Consider the following 16,201-nt stretch of genomic DNA (forward strand, 5'->3'; position numbering starts at 1 on the left):
CACGCCCACATTGATTGGAACACGCCCACATTGAGGAGGACACGCCCACACTGAGGAGGACACGCCCACATTGAGGGGAACACGCCCACATTGAGGAGGACACGCCCACACTGAGGAGGACACGCCCACATTGAGGGGGAAATTCTGCCTTTATTGAAACCACGCCCACATTGACGGGAGGCCACGCCCACACTGAGTGAAAAGCCCGCCTTTATTGAAACCACGCCCACACTGAGGGGAGGACACGCCCACCGTGAGGGGTAAACCCCGCCTTTATTGAAACCACGCCCACCGTATGGGAGACCACGCCCTCATCACATAAGCCCCGCCCACTCAGGTGTCGATGCCCCGCCCACACCTGAGACTCCTCGTAGGGAAGCCCCGCCCTCCCTCAGGCCCCGCCCACAAATGGTCCCAGGGGACATCCCGGGTGGTGTCACTTGGTGTCCCCAAGTGTCCGGAGTGTCCCCTCGGTGACCCCCAGGTGAGGGTGGCACTTGGGGACACCGGTGACAGAATTATCCCTGGAGTGCCCATGGGGATACCTGGACGCTGGGTGGTCCCAAATGTCCCCAAGGGTGTCCCCAGGGGTGTCCCCAGGTGTCCCCAGGTGTCCCCAGGTGTCACTTGCTGGGTGCCAGCCCCACCCGGTTGTTGTCGCGGTCGAACACGGAGTAGAAGCGCGCCAGGAAAACGTCGCCGAGGATCCAGAGGGGTCCCGAGGGCGGGGGGACATCCAGGGCCATGAAGCCACTGACACACACCGGGGACCCCCACTGGGACACCTGGGGGGACAGGGGGACAGGGACAGCGTCAGGGGGGACAGGGGGACAGGGACAGCGTCAGGGGGGACAGGGGGGACAAAGGGACAGGGGGGTTTGGGGACAAGGGGACAGGATGGGGACAGGATGGACAGGGGCACATGGGGACAGCGTCAGGGGGGACAGGGGGACAAGGGGACACGGGGACAGGGACACGGGGACAGCGTCAGCAGGGACAGGGGGACGAGGAGTGGAGGGACAAGGGGACAGAATGGGGACAGGATGGACAGGGGGACAAGGGAACAGGGACACGAGGACAGGATGGACAGGGGGGTTTGGGGACATGATGGGGACAGGATGGACAGGGACATGGGGACACGGGGACAGCGTCAGGGGGGACAGGGGGACAAGGGGACAGGATGGGGACAGGATGGACAGGGGGACAAGGGGACAAAGGGACACGGGGACAGCGTCAGGGGGGACAGGGGGACAAGGGGACAAAGGGACACGGGGACAGCGTCAGGGGGGACAGGGGGACAGGATGGACAGGGGCTTTGGGGACAAGGGGACAGCATGGGGACATGAAGGACAGCGGTTTTGGGGACAGGACGGACAGGGGGGTTTGGGGACAAACGGACATGATGGACAGGGGGACAAAGGGACAAGGGGACAGGGATGGGGACATCAGGGATGGGGGAGACAGGGTGGGGGCACAGCGGGGACAGAAAGGAAAATGGGGCAGGGGTGACATTAATGACACAGGTGACACAGGGGTGACAGAGGGGTGACACACAGGTGACATTAATGACACACAGAAGGGACACAGGTGACACACAGGTGACACAGGTGACATTAGTGACAGTCCCACCTGCAGCACGTAGTCCCGGGCGCTCAGTGTGACACAGAGGTGACATTAATGACACACAGAAGGGACACAGGTGACACACAGGTGACACAGGTGACACAGAGAGTGACACGGGTGACACAGAGGGTGACACGGGTGACACAGGTGACAGTCCCCACCTGCAGCACATAGTCGCGGGTGCTCAGTGTGACACAGAGGTGACATTAACGACACACAGAGGTGACAGAGGTGACACACAGGTGACATTAACGACACACAGGTGACACAGGTGACACACAGGTGACATTAACGACACACAGAGGTGACAGAGGTGACACACAGGTGACATTAACGACACACAGAGGTGACAGAGGTGACACACAGGTGACATTAGTGACAGTCCCACTTGCAGCACGTAGTCCCGGGCGCTCAGTGTGACACAGAGGTGACATTAATGACACACACAGGTGACACAGTGACACAGAGGTGACATTAATGACACACACAGGTGACACAGGTGACACACAGGTGACACACAGGTGACACAGGTGACACAGTGACACACAGGTGACACGGGTGACACAGGTGACAGTCCCCACCTGCAGCACGTAGTCGCGGGCGCTCAGCGTGAACTCTTTGCCCCCCAGCACGAAGGTGACATTGGGCAGGGATGGCACCTTGTCACAGTCCAGCAGGTACTGCCGAGGGGACACGCTCAGGACACCCAGAGGGGACATGGGGGGACACTCAGGGACCCCCAAAGGGACACGGGGGGACACCAGGGACCCCCCAAAGGGACACCAGGGACCCTCCAAAGGGACACGGGGACACCCAGGGACCCCCCAATGTCCCCAATCAGGGATCCCCAAAGGGGACACGGGGGGTGGGGACACGCTCAGGACCCCCAGGGGACACGAGGGGACAACAGGGACACCCCCAGGGGACACCCAGGGACCCCCAGGGGACACCAGGGACCCCCAAAGGGGACACGGGGACACCCAGGGACCCCCCAATGTCCCCAGTCAGGGACCCCCCAAAGGGACACGGGGGAAGAGGACACGCTCAGGACCCCCAGGGGACACGAGGGGACAACAGGGACACCCCAAAGGGACACGGGGGGACACTCAGGGACCCCCAATGTCCCCAGTCAAGGACCCCCAAACCCCCCCAAAAGGGACACGGGGGGAGGGGACACGCTCAGGACCCCCAAAGGGACACGGGGGGACACTCAGGGACCCCCCAGGGGGACACGGGGGGGACACCAGGGACCCCCAATGTCCCCAGTCAGGGACCCCTCAAAGGGACACGGGGGGGACACCCAGGGACCCTCAGTGTCCCCAATCAGGGACCCCCAAACCCCCCCGGAGGGGAAACGGGGGGAGGGGACACCCAGAGACCCCCCAAAGGGACACGGAGGGACACCCAGGGACACCCCAAAGGGACATGGGGGGACACCAGGGACACCAGGGACACCCCAAAGGGACATGGGGGGACACCAGGGACACCCGGAGGGGACACGGGGGGGACATCAGGGACCACCCCAGACCCCCCGGAGGGGACACGGGGGGGGACACCAGGGACCCCCCAATGTCCCCAATCAGGGAACCCCCCCCAATGCCCCCCACCCAAAATGGGACCCCGGGGGGGGGGTCAGGAACATTCGGGGACCCCCAAATATCCCCCCAAATATCCCCCCATTTAGGGACCCCCCACCCAAAACAGATCCAGGGTGGGGTCAGGGACCCCCCAATGTCCCCAGTCAGGGACCCCCACCCAAAACAGACCCAGGGGGACACTCAGGGACCCCCCAATGTCCCCAATCAGGGACCCCCCACCCAAAACAGACCCGGGGTGGGGTCAGGGACCCCCCAATGTCCCCAATCAGGGACCCCCCACCCAAAACAGATCCATGGGGACACCCAGGGACCCCCCCAATGTCCCTCCCATTTAGGGACCCCCCACCCAAAACAGATCCATGGGGGTCTCGGGGGTCTCAGGGGGGTCTCGGGGGTCTCAGGGATCTCAGGGGTCTCGGGGGTTCTGGGGAGGGGTCTCGGGGGTCTCGGGGGTCCGTACCTGCCCCCCCACGGCCCGGGACCCCCCAATGTCCCCTCATTTAGGGACCCCCCACCCAAAACAGATCCATGGGGGTCCCAGGGGGTCCCGGGGGTTCTGGGGAGGGGTCTCGGGGGTCTCGGGGTCCGTACCTGCCCCCCCACGGCCCGGGACCCCCCCAGGGCTCGGTGCAGCGCGGCCACGTCCCCGCTGGGCCCGGTCACCAACGATGTCCCCGTGTCCACGATGGCCTCGCAGCCCCCCCCGCACAGGGGAGGGTCCCGGCAGCCCGAGAGCCCCGGGGAGCCCACGGAGAGTCTGGGGGGGTTTGGGGAATTTTTGGGGATTTTTTGGGATTTTTTAGGATTTTTTTGGGATTTTTTTTGGGATTTTTTTGGGATTTTTTTGGTGATTTTTTGGGATTTTTTGGGATTTTTTTGGGATTTTTTGGGATTTTTTGGGGGGATTTGGGGGGGGGTCCCGGCAGCCCGAGACCCCCGGGGAGCCCACGGAGAGTCTGGGGGGGTTTGGGGAATTTTTGGGATTTTTGGGGAATTTTTGGGATTTTTTGGGATTTTTTTTGGGATTTTTTGGGATTTTTTTGGGGATTTTTTGGGATTTTTTGGGATTTATTTTTAATTTTTGGGGAATTTTTTTGAATTTTTTGGGGGGATTTGGGGGGGGGTCCCGGCAGCCCGAGACCCCCGGGGAGCCCACGGAGAGTCTGGGGGGGTTTGGGGAATTTTTGGGATTTTTGGGGAATTTTTGGGATTTTTTTGGGATTTTTTGGGGATTTTTTGGGATTTTTTTGGGATTTTTTGGGGATTTTTTGGGACTTTTCTGGGATTTTTTTGGGAGATTTTTTGGGATTTTTTGGGATTTTTTGGGGATTTTTTCGGGATTTTTGGGGGGATTTGGGGGGGGATTTCGGGATGATTTGGGGATAACTTTGAGCTGATTTTGGGGTGATTTTGGGGAAAGTTTTGGGGTGATTTGGGGATAATTTGGGTGGATTTTGGGCTGATTTTGGGTGGATTTGGGGCTGATTTTAGGTGGATTTCGGGATAATTTTGAGAATTATTTTGGGGATAATTTTGAGGTTATTTTGGGCTGATTTTGAGGTGATTCTGGGATAATTTCGAGCTGATTTTGAGCTGATTTCGGTCTGATTTTGGGGATAATTCTGAGCTGATTTTGGGCGGATTTCAGGGTGATTTGGGGATAATTTTGGACTGATTTCAGTCTGATTTTGGGGATAATTTTGGGATCATTTTGGACTAATTTTGGGCTGATTTCGAGCTGATTTTGGGATAATTTTGGGGATAATTTGGGGCTGATTTTGAGGTGATTTGGGGATAATTTTGAGCTGATTTCGGGCTGATTTTTGGCTGATTTTGGGGTAATTCTGGGCTGATTTTGAGCTGATTTCAGGCTGATTTTGCGATAATTTTGAGGTGATTTTGGGCTGATTTGGGGCTGATTTTGGGATGTTTTTGGGCTGATTTCGGGCTGATTTTTGGCTGATTTTGAGGTAATATTGAGCTGATTTTGGGCTGATTTTGGGTTGATTCTGGGGTAATTTTGGGGCTCTCACCTGTCCATGTGCACCTGCCAGTAGCTCTGCCGGCTCACAGGGATGGGCTGATTTTGGGGCTATTCTGGGATAATTTTGGGCTGATTTTGAGCTGATTTTGGGCTGATTTTGAGGTGATTTTGGGATAATTTTGAGTGGATTTTGGGCTGATTTTGGGGGTAATTTCGGGCTGATTTTGGGATAATTTTGGGAATAATTTTGGGTGGATTTTGGGCTGATTTTGGGCTGATTTTGGGGTAATTCTGGGATAATTTTGGGATAATTTTGGGATAATTCTGGGCTGATTTGGGTCTCTCACCTGTCCATGTGCACCTGCCAGTAGCTCTGCCGGCTCACAGGGATGTAGTGCAGCTCTCCCTCGAATTTCCCCGAGTCGATGCCCCCCAGGAGCAGCTCCCCCCCATCGCCCTCCGAGGCCCCGCTGGGAGAGGGGAGGGGGGACCCCAAATTCATCCTGGGACCCCAAATTCATCCTGGGATCCCCAAATTCATCCCGGGACCCCAAATTCATCCTGGGATCCTCCAAAATCCCTCTGGGATCCCCAAATTCATCCTGGGACCCCCCAAAATCCCTCTGGGATCCCCAAATTCATCCTGGGACCCCCAAATTCATCCTGGGATCCCCCAAAATCCCTCTGGGATCCCCAAATTCATCCTGGGATCCCCCCTGGGATCCCCAAATTCATCCTGGGATCCCCCAAAATCCCTCTGGGACCCCAAATTTCATCCTGGGACCCCCCAAATTAATTCTGGGACCCCCAAATCCCATCTGGGAACCCCAAATTCCATCTGGGAACCCCCTGGGACCCCCACATTCTACCTGGGACCCCCAAATTCACCTGGGACCCCCCCCCCAAGACCCCCAAATTCCATCTGGGACCCCCAAATTCACCCTGGGACTCCCCTTGGGACCCCCAAATCTCCCCTGGGATCCCCAAATCCCTTCTGGGATCCCCCCCGGACACCCATGGGACCCCAAATTTCCCCTGGGCCACTCCCTGGGAGTCCCCAGGTGTCCCCAGGTGTGTCCCCATGTCCCCAGGTGTCCCCAGGTACTCCCAGCTGTCCCCAGGTGTGTCCCCAGCTGTCCCCAGGTGTGTCCAGTTGTCCCCAGGTGTCCCCAGGCATGCCCAGGTGTGTCCCCATGTCCCCAGCTGTCCCCAGGTGTGCCCAGTTGTCCCCAGGTGTCCTCAGGTGTGTCCCAGGTGTGTCCCCATGTCCCAAGGTGTGTCCCAGCTGTCTCCAGGTACTCCTAGCTGTCCCCAGATGTCCTCAGGTGTGCCCAGGTACCCCCAGGTACCTCCAAGTGTGTCCCACGTGTCCCCAGGTGCCCCCAGGTGTCCCCAGGTGTGTCCCAGCTGTCCCCAGGTGTCCCTAGGGCTGTCCCCAGCTGTCCCCAGGCGTGTCCCAGGTACCCCCAGGTGCCCCCAGGTGTGTCCCAGCTCTCCCCAGCTGTCTCCAGGTGTGTCCCAATGTCCCCAGGTGTCCCCAGGGCTGTCCCCAGCTGTCCCCATGTACCCCCAGCTGTCCCAGGTGTGTCCCCAGCTATGTCCCCATGTCCCCAGGTGCCCCCAGGTGTGTCCCAGCTGTCCCCAGCTGTCCCAGGTGTGTCCCAGGTGTGTCCCCAGCTGTCCCCCCACCCCCTCACCTGCGCAGGTAGAAGGAGAACACGTTGTCCTTGAAGAGCCGCTGCTCCATCATGGCATCGAACACCGGCAGCGCCGGCCCGGCCGCGGCCGCCGGGAACGCCAGGCCCAGAACGCCATCGAAGCGCGCGGCCGCGAACGCCAACCCGGGTAACGCCACCGCCTCGGCAAAGGTCTGGTTATGGACGGTGACATTGGAGATCTGTGGGGACAGGGACACAGTGACACAGGGACACAGGGACACAGTGACACAGGGACAGTGACACAGGCCCAGAACGCCATCGAAGCGCGCCGCCGCAAACGCCAACCCCGGCAGGGCCACCGCCTCGGCAAAGGTCTGGTTATGGACGGTGACATTGGAGATCTGTGGGGACAGGGACACAGTGACACAGTGACACAGGGACACAGGGACAGTGACACAGTGACACAGTGACACAGTGACACAGTGACAGAACGCCATCGAAGCGCGCGGCCGCGAACGCCAACCCCGGCAGGGCCACCGCCTCGGCAAAGGTCTGGTTATGGACGGTGACATTGGAGATCTGTGGGGACAGGGACACAGGGACACAGTGACAGTGACACAGGGACACAGGGACAGTGACACAGTGACACAGGGACACAGTGACACAGGGACACAGGCCCAGAACGCCATCGAGGCGCGTGGCCGCAAACGCCAAACCGGGCAGGGCCACCGCCTCGGCAAAGGTCTGGTTATGGACGGTGACATTGGAGATCTGTGGGGACACAGTGACAGTGACACAGTGACACAGGGACAGGGACACAGGGACACAGTGACACAGTGACACAGTGACACAGTGACACAGTGACAGAACGCCATCGAAGCGCGCGGCCGCGAACGCCAACCCCGGCAACGCCACCGCCTCGGCAAAGGTCTGGTTATGGACGGTGACATTGGAGATCTGTGGGGACAGGGACAGGGACACAGGGACAGTGACACAGGGACAGGGACACAGGGACAGGGACACAGGGACAGGGACGCAGTGACAGTGACAATGACACAGTGACACAATGACACAATGACACAGTGACAGTGACACAGTGACAGTGACACAGGGACACAGGGACAATGACACAATGACACAGTGACAGTGACACAGTGACAGTGACACAGTGACAGTGACACAGGGACACAGGGACAGTGACACAGTGACACAGTGACACAGTGACACAGTGACGGTGACAATGACACAATGACACAGTGACAGTGACACAGTGACAGTGACACAGTGACACAATGACACAGTTACACAGTGACAATGACAGTGACAGTGACAGTGACACAGTTACACAGTGACACAGTGACAATGACAATGACACAATGACAGTGACAATGACACAGTGACAGTCCCACCGTGAGGGTGTCGGTGCTCAGGAACCCCCTCAAGCTGCCGTAGTGACACAGTGACAGTGACAGTTACACAGTGACAGTGACACAGTGACACAATGACACAGGTGACAATGACACAATGACACAGTGACACAGGTGACAATGACACAGTGACAGTGACAATGACACAGTTACACAATGACACAATGACAGGGACACAGTGACACAGGTGACAATGACAATGACAGCCCCACCGTGAGGGTGTCGGTGCTCAGGAACCCTCTCAAGCTGCCGTAGTGACACAGTGACAGTGACAATGACACAGTGACAATGACACAATGACAGTGACACAGTGACACAATGACACAATGACACAGCTGACAGTCACACAGTGACAATGACAATGACACAATGACAATGACACAGTGACAGTCCCACCGTGAGGGTGTCGGTGCTCAGGAACCCTCTCAAGCTGCCGCTGCCGTAGTGACACAGTGACAGTGACACAGTGACAGTGACAGTGACACAGTGACACAATGACACAATGACACAGTCACACAGTGACAATGACAATGACACAATGACAATGACACGGTGACAATGACAATGACAGTCCCACCGTGAGGGTGTCGGTGCTCAGGAACCCCCTCAAGCTGCCGCTGCCGTAGCTGATGGCGAAGGCCGAGCCGTTGGGGCGGTGGGTGCAGGACAGCGCCGGCTGGTAGTGAGGGTGCAGCCCTGGGGACATGAGGGGACACACGGTGACACAGTGACACATGGGGACACACGGGCTGGTAGTGAGGGTGCAGCCCTGGGGACACACAGGGGGACAGTGACACAGTGACACACACAGTGACACACACAGACACACACAGTGACACAGTGACACACGGGCTGGTAGTGAGGGTGCAGCCCTGGGGACACAGGGGACAGTGACACAGTGACACACAGAGTGACACACAGAGTGACACACACAGTGACACACACAGTGACACACACGGGCTGGTAGTGAGGGTGCAGCCCTGGGGACACACGGTGACACAGTGACACACGGGGACACACGGTGACACACACAGTGACACGGTGACACACACGGGCTGGTAGTGAGGGTGCAGCCCTGGGGACACACAGGGGGACAGTGACACAGTGACACACACAGACCAGGGTCACACACACAGTCACACACGGTGACACACACAGGCACACACAGTGACACAGTGACACACACAGTGACACACACAGACACACACAGTGACAGTGACACACACGGTGACACAGGGTCACACACAGGTGACACACACACACAGTGACACACATGGTGACACACGGTCACACACAGAGTGACGCATATGGTGACACACATGGTGACACATGGTGACACACACAGTGACACGGTGACACACACACAGTGACACATGGTGACACACACGGACAAAGGTCCACCCACACGGTGACACACACATGGTGACATACATGGACACAGGATCACACACACACGGTGACACAGCTAGACATGGTGACACGTAGTGACACATGGACACAGTCACACACGGTCACACACACAGTGACACACATGGTGGCACACACAGTGACACAGTGACACACACAGTGACACAGTGACATGCTGTCACACACACAGTCACACACAGTCACACACAGTGACACACATGGACACAGGGGCACAGGGTCACACACACAGTCACGCACGGTGACACACAATCACTCCCCTCAGGCCGCGCCCACTCACAACAAGCCACGCCCCCACCCACAGACCACACCCACCTCAAACCCCGCCCACTCCACACAGATAACCCAACCTCCTTCATCCAACCACGCCTCACTAAGCCCCGCCCCCAACAAAACCACGCCCATTAGGCACCGCCCCTCCACCAAAAGCCACGCCCATTTAGGCCCTGCCCCGCCCATTCAGGCCCCACCCCTCCAACAAAACCACACCCATTAGGCCACACCCCTCTAATGAAACCACGCCCATTCAGACCTCCAAACCATGCCCATTTAGGCCCCGCCCCCTCAAAAACCACACCCACTTAGGCCCTGCCCTGCAAACAAAACCACACACATTAGGCCACGCCCCCCACAAAAAGCCACGCCCATTATGCCAACATAGTCACACCCATCTAGGCCCTGCACTGCACATTCAGACCCCGCCCTCCCAACAAACCACGCCCATTAAAGCCCCGCCCCTCCAATAAAACCACGCCCATTTAGACTCCACCCTCCAACAAAGCCACGCCCATCCAGGCCCTGGTCCCTAACAAAACCACGCCCATTTAAGCCCCGCCCTCCAATAAAACCACGCCCATTTAGGCCCCGCCCTCCAACAAAGCCATGCCCCCTCCGGAGCCCCGCCCCAAGAGGCCCCGCCCCTTCAGGCCCCGCCCCTCACAGCAGGCCAGGTAGAGCAGGCAGCAGCGCGACGACGGCACCCAGAGGTCGGCAGAGCCGGTGTCGAAAATGACGCGGAAATTCTGGGGAGGGGTCCCCAGGGAGATGGTCCCGTAGTACTGGGCCTGGGGGGGACACGGGCGGTGTCACCTGTGTGTCACCGAGGGGAGGGGACACCCCCATGGTGTCACTGAGGGGATGGGACACCCCCTTGTGTCCCCAAGACCCCCTGTGTGCTCCCTGTCACCGAGATCTCGGGACCACCCCCGTGTCCCCAAGGTGCCTGTGACCCCCTGAATGTCCCCATGTCACTGTCCCCATGACCCCAAGGTCCCTGTGACCCCCCGTGTCCCCAAGCCCTGTCCCCACCCTGTCCCCGTGTCCCCAAGGTCCCTGTGACCCCTCCATGTCACTGTCCCCATGTCCCCATGGTCCCTGTGACCCCCCATGTCCCCATGTCCCCATGGCACTGTCACACCCCTGTCCCCATGTCCCTGTGTCCCCCCCATGTCACTGTCCCCGTGTCCCCAAGGTCCCTGTGACCCCTCCGTGTCCCCATGTCAGTGTCACACCCCGTCCTCGTGTCCCCATGGCACTGTCACATCCCTGTCCCCGTGTCCCCAAGGTCCCTGTGACCCCCTGAATGTCCCCATGGCACTGTCCCCGTGTCCCCAAGCCCTGTCCCCATGTCACTTCCCCCATGTCCCCAAGGTCCCTGTGACCCCCCCCATGTCACTGTCCCCGTGTCCCCAAGGCCCCTGTGACCCCCCCCATGTCCCCATGTCACTGTCCCCAATGTCCCCGTCCCCCTGCCCCTCCCCCACTCACGTCCATGTAGTTGTGCAGCCTCGCGGGCGCGGCCGCCGCCCCTCCCCCACTGCGGCTGCGGGGACCCCCCCCGGCCCCCCAAAATTTGGGGGGGACCCAGGGCCCCCTCTCCAGGGGGACGCTGCACGGACAGGGAGGGGTTAATGAGCTTAACGAGCTCAATCATCTTAATGAGCTTAATGAGCCCAATTACGGTAATGAAGGGCTGGCGGGAAGGGGGGGAGGGGAGAGGGGGGTGATTAATGAGGTTAATTAATGAGGGGGGGGTTAATGAGGTTGGAGGGGTTCATTGGGGGGTCCCCCCCAAATTGGGGGGTCACCCCCAGGGGTCAGAGGTCACGGTGGGAGGGGGCGGGGGGGTCACGCCCTGGAGGGTGGGGCCGGGACCGAGCGGGTCTGACCGGCTCCCGCCCCCGCGCGGGCTCAGCTGGGCGGCACCGGGCTGTCCCGAACCCCAAAAACCACCTGGGGGATCCGGGAACCCCAAAAACCTCCCGGAGCCCAGCTGGGGGTGTCCCGAACCCCAAAAACCTCCCGGAGCTCACCTGGGGGTGTCCCGAACCCCAAAACCTCACCTGGGGGGAGTCAGGAACCCCAAATCCTCACCTGAGGGTGTCCCGAACCCCAAAATCCCTCCCAGCCTCACCTGGGGGGATCCAGGTACTCCTAAACCTCATCTAGGGGGATCCAGGGACCCCAAAATCCCTCCCAGATCTCACCTGGAGGGAGCCAGGAACCCCAAATCCTCACCTGGGGGGATCCAGGGACCCCAAAATCCCTCCTGGGGGTGTCCCGAACCCCAAAATCCCTCCCACACCTCACCTGGGGGGATTCGGGAACCCCAAAACTTCACCTGGGGGGATCCAGGTACCCCAAAATTCCTCCCAGAGCTCACCTGGGGGGATTCAGGAACCCTTAAAACCCTCCCGGGGGGATCTGGGAACCCCAAAACCCTTCCAGACCTCACCTGGGAGGATCCACGAACCCCAAAATCCCACCTGGGGGTGTCCCGAACCCCAAAAACCTCCCAGAGCCCAGCTGGGGGGAGTCAGGAACCTCAAATCCTCACCTGGGGGGATCCAGGTATCCCCAAAATCCCTCCTGGGGGGATCTGGGAACCCCAAAATCCCTCCTGGGGGATCCAGGGACCCCTAAACCTCACCTGGGGGGATCCAGGAATCCCAAAAACCTCCCAGACCTCACCTGGGGGTGTCCCGAACCCCAAAAACCTCCCAGATCTCACCTGGAGGGAGCCAGGAACCCCAAATCCTCACCTGGGGGGATCCAGGGACCCCAAAATCCCTCCCGGGGGGATCTGGGAACCCCAAAAACCTTCCCAGCCTCACCTGGGGGGATCCAGGTACCCCTAAACCTCACTTGGGGGGGGATCCAGGTACCCCTAAACTTCACCTGGGGGGATCCAGGAACCCCCACCCCTCACCTGGGGGGATCTGGGAACCCCTAAACCTCACCTAGGGGGATCCAGGAACCCCAAACCCTCACCTGGGGGTGATCCAGGTACCACCAAAACCCTTCCAGACCTCACCTGGGGGGATCCAGGTGTCGCAGGACCCCCAACCCCCTCCCCAACCCCACACCTGGCGGGATCCCAGGTGTCCCAGGACCCCTCCCCAAATTCCTCTCACCGCAGCATCGCTCCCGCTCCAGCCGCCAGCAGCAGGAGGGGCCCGATGGGACCCCCCAAAGCCGTTCCGGGACCCCCCATGGCCGTTCCGGGACCCCCCAAAATCAGCTCTGAGCCCCCCCGGCCCCGCGCGCGACGGGGGAACCCCTTCAGGCCCCGCCCCCTGCCCCAAACCCCGCCCCCTCCCATTGACAACAACGGGGAACCCCCGGCAGGCCACGCCCCCTTTGTGGAATGCCGTGGGAAAGCCACGCCCACTCTGAAAACACGCACCCTCATTGGTTAATCCGGGTTGGAAAGCCACGCCCCTAATTCATAAATGGTTCGCTAAGCCACGCCTACTTTGAGTAACGCACCCTCATTGGTTGAACCGGGTTGACAAGCCACGCCCCCATCATCCATAAATGGTTTGCCAAGCCACGCCCACTCTGAGCAACGCCCCCTCATTGGTTAAACCGGGCTGACAAAGCCACGCCCCCATAATCCATAAATGGCTCGCTAAGCCACGCCCACTCTGAAATACGCGCCACCATTGGTTAAACCGGGCTGGCAAAGCCACGCCCCTTTGTTGACCATAAATGGGTGCTCGGTCACGCCCATTCTCGAAACCACGCCCCGCGGTGACGTCATGCGGGGGCGGGGTGACTCAGGGGGCGCGGGAACCCCAAAACCGCCCCCACATCCGGGGGGGGACCCGGGAACGCGACCCCGCCCCAAAATCCCCCGGAATTGACCGAGATAATTTGGGGAGGGGTCAAAGTCACCCCAGAAATCTGGGGGAGGGGGGTTGGAGCGGCCTGATAAACGGGACCACCCCCCAAAAAAAAAAATCAGTATTTTGGGGACACCAAAAATGTCACTGATTTGGGGAGGGGGGCTTGAAGGCAACCCCAAAATGGGAACCCCAAAAACTGAGACCCCCTCCCAAATTATCTCATTTTGGGGACCCCAAAAATGTTCCTGAATTGGGGAGGGGGGCTTGAAAGCAACCTCAAAATTGGAAACCCCAAAATGAGACCCCAAAACGGGACCCCAAAAATGAGACCCCCTCCCCAAATTATCTCATTTTGGGGACCCCAAAAATGTTCCTGAATTGGGGAGGGGGGCTTGAAAGCAACCCCAAAATGAGACCCCCAAAAATCAGACCCTAAAAATGAGACCCCAAAATGAGACCCCAAAACTGCCCCCAAAACTGAGACCCCCTCCCCAAATTATCTCATTTTGGGCACCTCAAAAATCCCTGAATTGGGGAGGGGGGCTTGAAAACAAACCCCAAAATGAGACCCCAAAAACTGAGACCCCTCCCCAAATTAATTCATTTTGGGGACCTCAAAAATCCCTGAATTGGGGAGGGGGGCTTGAAAGCAACCTCAAAATGAGACCCCCAAATGAGAACCCCAAAAATGAGACCCCCAAAATTCCCCCATAATTGAGACCCCTCCCCAAATTAATTCGTTTTGGGGACCCCAAAAATCCCTGATTTGGGGAGGGGGGCTTGAAAGCAACCTCAAAATGAGACCCCCAAAATGAGACCCCAAAAATGGGAACCCCAAAACCCCCCCCATAACCGAGACCCCTCCCCAAATTATCTCATTTTGGGGACCCCAAAAATGTTCCTGAATTGGGGAGGGGGGCTTGAAAGCAACCTCAAAATGAGACCCCAAAATTCCCCCATAACCGAGACCCCTCCCCAAATTATCTCATTTATGAGGACCCCAAAATTTGAGGGTGGGGAAACAGAGGGAACCCCAAAATGGGAACCCCCAAAAATGAGACCCCTCCCCAAATTATCTCATTTTGGCGACCCCAAAAATCCCTGAATTGGGGAGGGGGGCTTGAAAGCAACCTCAAAATGAGACCCCAAAATGAGAACCCCAAAACTGAGACCCCTCCCCAAATTATCTCATTTTGGGGACCCCAAAACTGTCCCGATTTTGAGGAGGGGTCTTGATGCCACCCCAAAATTGAGACCCCAAAAACTGAGACCCCCACCCAAATTATCTCATTTTGGGGACCCTAAAAATCCCTGATTTGGGGAGGGGGGCTTGAAAGCAACACCAAAATGGGAACCCCAAAACTGAGACCCCTCCCCAAATTAATTCATTTTGGGGACCCCAAAACTGTCCCGATTTTGAGGAGGGGTCTTGAAGCCACCCCAAAATGAGACCCCCAAAATGAGACCCCAAAAATGAGAACCCCAAAATTCCCCCATAACCGAGACCCCTCCCCAAATTATCTCATTTATGAGGACCCCAAAATTTGAGGGTGGGGAAACAGAGGGAACCCCAAAATGGGAACCCCCAAAAATGAGACCCCTCCCCAAATTATCTCATTTTGGAGACCCCAAAAATCCCTGAATTGGGGAGGGGGGCTTGAAAGCAACCTCAAAATGAGACCCCAAAATGGGACCCCAAAACTGAGACCCCTCCCCAAATTATCTCATTTTGGGGACCCCAAAACTGTCCCGATTTTGAGGAGGGGTCTTGATGCCACCCCAAAATTGAGACCCCAAAAACTGAGACCCCCACCCAAATTATCTCATTTTGGGGACCCTAAAAATCCCTGATTTGGGGAGGGGGGCTTGAAAGCAACACCAAAATGGGAACCCCAAAACTGAGACCCCTCCCCAAATTAATTCATTTTGGGGACCCCAAAACTGTCCCGATTTTGAGGAGGGGTCTTGAAGCCACCCCAAAATGAGACCCCCAAAATGAGACCCCAAAAATGAGAACCCCAAAATTCCCCCATAACCGAGACCCCTCCCCAAATTATCTCATTTATGAGGACCCCAAAATTTGAGGGTGGGGAAACAGAGGGAACCCCAAAATGGGAACCCCCAAAACCGAGACCCCTCCCCAAATTATCTCATTTTGGGGACCCCAAAAATCCCTGAATTGGGGAGGGGGGCTTGAAAACAACCCCAAAATGAGACCCCCAAAAATCAGACCCCCACCCAAATTAATTCATTTTGGGGACCTCAAAAAATCCCTGATTTGGGGAGGGGGGCTTGAAGTAAACCCCCAAAATGAGACCCCCAAAAATCAGACCCCAAAAATGAGACCCCAAAAACTGCG

The 16,201-nt window shown here is 58.2% G+C and overlaps 1 protein-coding gene across 1 annotated transcript; it reads right to left on the bottom strand.

Moving 5' to 3' along the window:
• Positions 1-276: 276 nt before the first annotated feature.
• LOC117009705 (cathepsin D-like) lies at positions 277-13,208 on the bottom strand. The gene is made up of 9 exons (XM_033084023.2): positions 13,129-13,208; positions 11,483-11,603; positions 10,656-10,779; positions 8,868-8,986; positions 6,903-7,102; positions 5,553-5,675; positions 3,813-3,978; positions 2,205-2,303; positions 277-785 (listed from the first exon to the last, which is right to left on the bottom strand). Exons 1-9 carry the CDS (start codon positions 13,206-13,208, stop codon positions 624-626), a joined length of 1,194 nt encoding a protein of 397 aa, XP_032939914.1. The 3' UTR covers positions 277-623.
• Positions 13,209-16,201: the final 2,993 nt, after the last annotated feature.

Source organism: Catharus ustulatus, chromosome 35 (genome assembly GCF_009819885.2).
Source record: "Catharus ustulatus isolate bCatUst1 chromosome 35, bCatUst1.pri.v2, whole genome shotgun sequence".
In the NCBI taxonomy this organism is placed as follows: Eukaryota; Metazoa; Chordata; class Aves; order Passeriformes; family Turdidae; genus Catharus; species Catharus ustulatus.

Excerpts from the sequence above, each read along its gene's own strand:
- LOC117009705 (XM_033084023.2), bottom strand. The coding sequence starts at position 13,208 with ATGGGGGGTCCCGGAACGGCTTTGGGGGGTCCCATCGGGCCCCTCCTG. Across the intron at positions 7,103-8,867 it reads TGAGCACCGACACCCTCACG|ATCTCCAATGTCACCGTCCA; the intron begins GTGGGACTGTCA and ends CTGTCCCCACAG. Across the intron at positions 3,979-5,552 it reads TGGCAGGTGCACATGGACAG|ACTCTCCGTGGGCTCCCCGG; the intron begins GTGAGAGACCCA and ends AAACCCCCCCAG.